This window comes from Theropithecus gelada, unplaced genomic scaffold (genome assembly GCF_003255815.1).
Source record: "Theropithecus gelada isolate Dixy unplaced genomic scaffold, Tgel_1.0 HiC_scaffold_613, whole genome shotgun sequence".
Lineage (NCBI taxonomy): Eukaryota > Metazoa > Chordata > Mammalia > Primates > Cercopithecidae > Theropithecus > Theropithecus gelada.
The window spans coordinates 857-8,849 of record NW_020262781.1 but is presented as its reverse complement, the minus strand read 5'-3'; the positions used below and the strand labels follow the sequence as shown (position 1 = coordinate 8,849).

General features: G+C 39.2%; 1 protein-coding gene across 1 annotated transcript; it reads right to left on the bottom strand.

Annotated features, from left to right (window-relative positions):
- Positions 1 to 614: 614 nt before the first annotated feature.
- Positions 615 to 7,669, bottom strand: LOC112617916 (cytoplasmic tyrosine-protein kinase BMX-like; the record flags this gene model as incomplete). The annotated part of the gene is made up of 4 exons (XM_025374567.1): positions 7,591 to 7,669; positions 6,707 to 6,878; positions 1,565 to 1,781; positions 615 to 679 (listed from the first exon to the last, which is right to left on the bottom strand). Coding segments are annotated over exons 1-4 (527 nt in total), but the record flags the coding sequence as incomplete, so codon positions are not given.
- Between the last annotated feature and the right edge of the window lie 324 nt (positions 7,670 to 7,993).

The window sequence follows — 7,993 nt, the reverse complement described above, 5'->3', positions numbered from 1 at the left end:
CCTAGTGTGAATGCTCTACCCATTTGAACATCAGGTTTTTTTTTTTTTAATAACAAACAAAAAGAGCTAGCAGATCCTTGATTGAGTTTAAAAAATTATAAATATTTATCCATTCTTTTTTAATGGCTGAGTAGTACTCCAAAGTACTTGAGGGGCTGGATACCCCATTCTCCATGGTGTGATTATTTCACATTGCATGCCTGTATCAAAACATCACATGTACCCCATAAATATATACACCTACTATGTACCCACAAAAATTAAAAATAAAAAAATTTAAAAGAAATTTTAAACATCCAATAATGTGGCTGTAACATACTGTATTTAAATTTAGGATCTTTCTGGAATTTATTTAGAAGTATAGAAAGTATCAGATTGTTGAAGGAACTAAAAGTGACTTCAGATAATTTCTGAAGAACAATCCCATCTTATAAGCGAAGGAATGAGGCGAAACATGTTTCACAGGTAGTTAGAGGCAGTATGGGAGGGACTTAGGTTTCTAAGCCCCCAGTTCAGAGCACCTTCTATATCCCCACAAGGCCTTCAATTATGATGGTGTTCAAATGTGAATGGAAATCCCCCTTTCACTGGTTGCCCTTTTGGAATTGGCTTACCTTGTCATTCCAAAGTCAGATACTTTCACACAGAGATCGCTGTCCACCAAGCAGTTACGAGCAGCCTTTAAAGGAAAAACAAAATCACCAAGTAGTGAAAGTGACCAAGAATCTCCTGACATTTTCCTCCTCTTCAGTAGAATTCTCAGCAAAATCTAAGATTACCTAGCACAACCCCCAAATGCTCTAAAGTTGTCTTTTCTTTCCTTTGCAATTTTCAATTTTTCAAAATAAAAATATTCTCCCACGAGTACTTTCAACCAAGCATCCATCCTTGTCAAACGACATGAAAAGGTATTACACTTTAAACACAGAACCTTAGCTTATCAAGGAAAGATGAGAAATTTCTAGAATCTGCCTTTCCACCACCAGATACTGTGCATGCATTCACAGATGCTTTGAAGGCATAAACGCTGCACCTGTGACTTAGGGAACATACGGGCCTGGTGTGAATGTAGGTCTACTGTTGAGTGCAAGAACATCTCTAAAGATAAATCCCAGTGAATACCAAACACAGCACTCCCCACTCCCATTCTGATCCAAAGACACACAAATTCTGTTTCCTTGTTTTGTTTTGTTTTTTTTCATTTTCAGTTATTGTATCAAATGCCTGCTTTAGCACTAAGCCCTTTCTGAAATAAAGGTCAACTTGGGTTTAATGGTTTTGAGAAACACTAAATTGGCCAAAGTCTTTCCTTTCCATCTGTTCTCCTTCATACCACAACACAGCTATGTAGACCTTAACAGCTTATGTTATTCTCACTGTTCTTTCCATACTTCAAATATTTTTACATTGATTTTTGTAAAAATGTCATTTGCTTAAACAAGTCACAAGTGAGCAAAGCAAAAGTGATGGTGCCCTTCTTGCCTTCCCCACCAGTGACCCCATCTCCAGCAGTGGGAGCCATGGACTGCTTTCCTTTCTTTGAAATTCCAATGGCTTTGCTTACCAAGTCCCGGTGTATGAATTGGTGGCTCTCCAAGAAGGCCATGCCTTCACAGACATCGTAGCACATTTCTAAGAGCTGGGAAGGTTCAAGTCCTTTTCCATGACTCCTCAGGTAATTCAGCAAGCATCCATTGCTTATATATTCAGTCACTATGTATATGGGGTATTCCTTTGAACACACTCCATAGAATTTAACCAGCTTGGGATGGCTGAGTTTTCTGGAAATAACAGATTTTCAAAGTTCAATGCTCCACACTCCATTTTCTACATGTACTGAAAAAGAGTTGCTCTCAGATTTCTATTTGTTTTAATTCCCCCCCCTTTCACTTGAACAGAGAAAGAGAGGGAAAAGTTTAGAATCTTATATTGCAAGCACAATTATCTTTGGAGGCAAAAAAAAAAAAAAAAAATTCTGCCTCATATCAGACATTGGTGACTTCAGCAGCAATTTAGCAGTTTGTGAATGCTGTATTCAACTTTCCTACAGAGAATCAGGGTAGCAATGGTCTGTTGCACCAGAAACGCTGTTTAGTCTCATGGCATCTTGGGAACGTCCATGACTTATTTAGAGGAAGTCACACCCTAAGAACAATCATTTCCCTTTTATTAACTTTCATATCTAAACATTTCATTCTAAAAAAGTATATCAGAATATGAAGGATGTAGGTTAAATGAAGTCAGATGAGGTTTGATTTTTAAAAAATTATTCTACATTATTATTTTCATTATTTTTGATTAACACATTTATAAAATACTAACCATACGATGTAGCACTTCTGGTAGGTCATGATGGTATGGACACTCAGATTTTTTTTAGTGAGATAATTTTCATGTTATTATGGCAGATGGTTTTACCGTACCTCTTCCCAGCACCCTTTTTATTTTTTATTTTTTATTTTTATTTATTTATTTATTTATTTTGAGGCGGAGTCTCGCTCTGTCGCCCGGGCTGGAGTGCAGTGGCCAGATCTCAGCTCACTGCAAGCTCCGCCTCCTGGGTTTACGCCATTCTCCTGCCTGAGCCTCCCGAGTAGCTGGGACTACAGGCGCCCGCCACCTTGCCCGGCTAGTTTTTTGTATTTTTAGTAGAGACGGGGTTTCACCGTGTTAGCCAGGATGGTCTTGATCTCCTGACCTCGTGATCCGCCCGTCTCGGCCTCCCAAAGTGCTGGGATTACAGGCTTGAGCCACCGCGCCCGGCCCACAGCACCCTTTTTAAAATGAGAAAGTTAAGTAGAAGAAAACGGAGCGTAATGTGGCTATGGGCTATTTATTTAGTAATCAGATGTTCCAGATGGAAGTGTTTAATCTTGCCATTGAAGAGTTCTTTAGTGTTTCTTATTAATTTAAGTAATATCAACCTTAAATTTTGTACTAGCCTAGAGCTTAAAAGAAATCAAGCAAACCTTCTTGTAAAGTGTGATTCTCCTACCCTAATTCCCTTTCTCATGATGTCTTTTCTCACCTATCTTGATGTTTTTTTCCATTTGTGAGATGCACAGGTTAAGCTAAATTTCTAACGGAATCTCTAGCAGTGTGCTGTCATATCACCTTCACTTCCCCAAACAGGCTCCCCAACCGCTGCTTTACTCTTTTTACTGTCTTCACGGTTAAGCATAAAGCTTTTGAAAGTACTTAGTAACTCCAATTACTCTTTATTCTCTGTTCTACATTGTATTTCAGTGAATTTGGACACATTTTTGGATTGGCATGTACTTTACTCTTACATTCTGAGCTGACTCTGAGTGATCCATTGTACAAACAAACAGTGCATTCGTATAGTTGTTAATGAGTTTGGAAGTATTAGCCTTGTTGGGGAGATTAGTCTTTTGTCTATAATATGAATTACAAATAATTTTGCCCAGTTTGTCATTTGTCTTTTAGCTTGCATAGGGTTTTTATTTTGTTTTCTTGCCACGCAGAAGTTGATTTTTAAAATTTTATTTTTATTGTACTTTAAGCTCTGGGATACATGTACAGAGCATGCAGGTTTGTTACATAGGTATACATGTGCCATGGTGGTTTGCTGTACCCATCAGCCCGTCATCTTCATTAGGTATTTCTCCTAATGCTATCTTTCCCCTAGCCTCCCACCCCCCGACAGGCCCCAGTGTGTGATGTCCGCCTCCCTGTGTCCATCTGTTCTCATTGTTCAGCTCCCACTTATGAGTGAGAACATGCGGTGTTTGGTTTTCTGTTCCTGTGTTAGTTTGCTGAGAATGGTGGTTTCCAGGTTCATCCATGTCCCTGTAAAGGACATGAACTCATTCTTTTTTAGGGCTGCATAGTATTCCATGGTGTATATGTGCCACATTTTCTTTATTCAGTCTAACATTGATGGACATTTGGGTTGGTTCCAAGTCTTTGCTATTGTGAATAGTGCTGCAGTACACATACATGTGCATGTGTCTTTATACTAGAATGATTTATAATCCTTTGAATATATACCCAGTAATGGGATTGCTGGGTCAAATGATATTTCTGGTTCTAGATCCTTGAGGAATCGCCACACTGTCTTCCACAATGGTTAAACTAATTTACACTCCCACCAACAGTGTAAAAGTGTTCCTATTTCTCCACATCCTCTCCAGCATCTGTTGTTTCCTGACTTTTTAATGATTGCCATTCTAACTGGCGTGAAATGGTATCTCATTGTGATTTTGATTTGCATTTCTCTAATGACAAGTGATGATGAACTTTTTTCATATGTTTGTTGGCCATATAAATGTCTTCTTTTGAGAAGGGACATTCAGTTTTTACAAGCTCATTAGCTTGTTCGTATATGATTAATCTAATTTTACCAATTTACAGGATTATTCTGTAATGTTCAAATGTGTAAAGAAGTCTAAATTTAACATGTGAAGTCTTAAATATTTTAATAAGAATTTATTAAATTTTAAGTTGTTTTCTTCCTTCTTAGTTTAACTATACAGACAATGCTTATCATGTCACTCAAGGTGATGAGCTTGGGAGTATTCATCTTTTAGCAGTTTTGGAGACTTGCATGGTACTCAACACTGCTCCCTTCAAACGGAAGGCTTGCAATGGCACAAAGGTCCATCACCCAATAAAGGAATATTCCTTGAACAAATTCAGTCACTGCCCAGGCAGCTCAAGGTAGGGCACCATATTAACTGATACTCCTCACATGATAGGCTTCAGTTTGACCCCTACATTTGGGATTAGACTTTTTCCCAGTGTGGCACAGTTTGACATCTTTCTTTATGATTAGGTGATGTTTTTAAATGACTTCTTGTGTGTTTTTTTTATGGATACCAGCTTGGTAATGGTAAAAATATGTTTTAAAGTTATACCAAGACACAGGGGTTACACCATGAGCCTGTAACCATGAGAAAAATCTGGCAGAAAGTTCCTATCTGGTAGAAATCTGTCCTACAACACGAGAATATCAAGGGCCCCCTTCCCAGTTTTATGACAGTCCAATCGCTGAAGGCAGAACCAGTTACATAACTGCAGGCACCAATGCAAAATGAAAATGCAGGAATCCTTGTTTAAAAATCACAAAGTATTATTTGAAGATGGCAACAGCAGAGCATTACACCAAGCACAGGGCCCTTCTAGGTACTGGGGGCCCTTGCAACTGTGCAGATCTCATATGCCCATGAAGCCAGCTGGGGTGAAAGGCCTATATTCACATAGCATCTCTGCTTCCAAATAATTGTACAATTATGGTAAAAATGATTGTTCTGACTTTCCTGGTTCCTTGCGTCTTCATAAAAGAATGACTAAAGAAATGGACCCGAGAATGTCTGCCTGGGTTTGTATCTCTGCTTTTCCACTTTTACTAGCTTGCTGACTCTGGACAAGTTATTCAACAGTTCTATGCTTCAGTTTCCTGTAAATCTAAGATAACAATGTCACAACCCTCATAGGTTTCTTATGGGAATTAAGTGAGTTGATATTTATAAAGTGCTTAGAGAAATGCCTGTAAACACTGTACAGTATAACTGTTTAAGTAAAAATTTAAAAAGTGCTCTCAATCTCTAGCAGGTTAGGAATTTTTTTATTTCAACTATTTTTGACCAGAGATCTACTATAACATCATTTTTCATACCATACTGATCGATTCTCTAAAAGTAGAGTGACCAACTGTCCTGGTTTGCCTGTGGCTGAGAGGTTTCCTAGGACACAGGACTTTCAGTGCTAAAACCTCCCAGACCTCGGCAAACCTGAATGGTGGTCACTCTGCAAAGTCTGATTTACTATGTTGACAAGAAGAGGGAGAATTATATATAACTGAAAGAGAGAGGGAGAGAGAGGGATAGAGAGAGAGAGAGAGAGAGAGAGAGAGAGAGAAGACACAGATGGAAAGAGAACACATATGTATTGCCAAGAACTGAAGGCTGTTGTGCTGGGAGCTGAGACACATTAGGAAGAGTATTAGACTGTATTGAAGGTAGCAAGATGGAAAAGGATATTGTTGGTAGAGTATTAGTTTTCAGTACTGCATTAGTTCTGGGTGGTAGCCCCACTCTGTTCTTCATCCCACCGTGCACCTCCCCACAGGGCAAGGAGGCCACAGGGCCAAGGAGGCATGCCTACTCAATTCCTATATATCCCTTTCTCAGCCACCCTTAGAGCACTAGGACTCTGAAATCACACATCCATGTAGTCCTGAGTCCTCTTTCAAGACCTGTGCTGACTCTTCCTTGAGGGGTCTGTCCGCTTAAGGGTAAAGCACGCTACCCCTAGCCAAGATTATTAGCCACTAGATAACTGTTTGTGGGAGACAGAGAGGGAGCTTGTGTGTACTGAATATTCTGTCTGCACATAACTACTGAGGCCCCTTATAGTGCAGGACAGAGTTGGGTGTGGGGGGAGAGGGGCAGGGGTGGAGTTTGGAAGACCACAGGCCAGAGGCTGGTTTCTTTGTAGAGTCTTGGAAATTCTAAATTTGAATATGGCCTTTCAGGTTGTTATGAAGGTATATTTGTCAAAGTAGGAGCATAAGACTGATTTGATTTAACAGTGTGTTAGTCCGATTTATAACTTCTAAATATTTATGTCTATGATACAGTATGTGGACTTTTGCTCTAGGCCTTGCAAAGTTAAGAGCAGGCCTATTAGTGCTAATGCCCTCCCATGATGAGGGCTAAAGAGCCATTCCTTGGGAAAAACTTACGTCATAGTCTGGGCCTCCTGAAAGAATTCATCTTCTGACATGGAGCCCTCCTTGATCATCTTAACAGCAACATCATACTGCCCCTTCCACTTGCCCAGCTGGACCACTCCAAACTGGCCACTTCCCAGCTCCTTCAACAAGGTAATCTCTTCTCTTTTCAGTTCCCAGATTCCTAACAAGGCAAGACAGACATTCTTTAGGATGAGCATAGAAAGCTCTGGGGCTAACAGCTTCCCAAGTGATTTCTTCTCCAATGGGAGTTTCACAGTGACAATATAAACAAGACTTTTTATTTTAAGTTGATAAATTTAAAAAAAAAAACCTTAGTGATGTGGTCTTGTGGCTACTTGACGATGGCACCAGGACAACACTATTCTTGAAGTAGCTACAGTTATTTGACAAGAAGGCTCAGAGCAAAAACAATTTGCCAATCAGAGGCATCTTGGAGAGGCTCAGCATCAAAATGTACTCGATGTCCTTAGGTTGGTAAAACATTGTTAGATTTTTTTTAAATAAAAAAATTAAACTGTGATCGGGGTGGATGTGATCGTCCTAAAACATAAGGTTGGATACTAGCTCTGCTGAGTGGGCACAAAATCCAGGAAAAAGAAAGGACAGTGGGGTGCTGGAGGCTAATAATGGGGTCTAATAAGAGAAAACAAATTGATGATGTTTTTGGTGATGCTAGAAGCTTACAGATTTAGGTTGAGAGGACAGATTTTTTTTTTTTTTAAAAGAAATTCCTTCCTGATACAATCTGAGCAGAGGCCTCCTTCCTGTCTTTCCTCCTTTTTTTTTTTTTTTTTTGTCAGTAAATTAACCATATATTATTCAATCAAAAATGATGGAAAATGGAGTTTAAGAGTCCAGGAATGTTTCCATACCATTTCCCAGGGACACAGAGTCTGGGACCTTGTTGGCCTTTGTTGACACAGGGTGGCGGAGCCGTGTGATCATGCCTGCAATGGAATCAGCATCATATCACATCATTACATCATATCCCATCACATTATGTAACATTGGTTCACAACTAGTCTTTCTCCAAAGTGGCTGAAAAAGCAAAGAGTTCAGAATGTTCTAATGCAGAGAGAGAATCCATTCATGTTGTAGTTGTGCTTAACTTGACTAATTAGCTCAATGCAAAGCAAAAATTAGATGACTAAAACACTGTATGTGATTTTTAAAAATCCCATAGAAATTAATTGCATGATGGAATCTTTAAAAATTCTCTCCCTTCTTTTTTGCTATGTCTTTACCATCTTATGCTTAAATATGTATACACAAAGC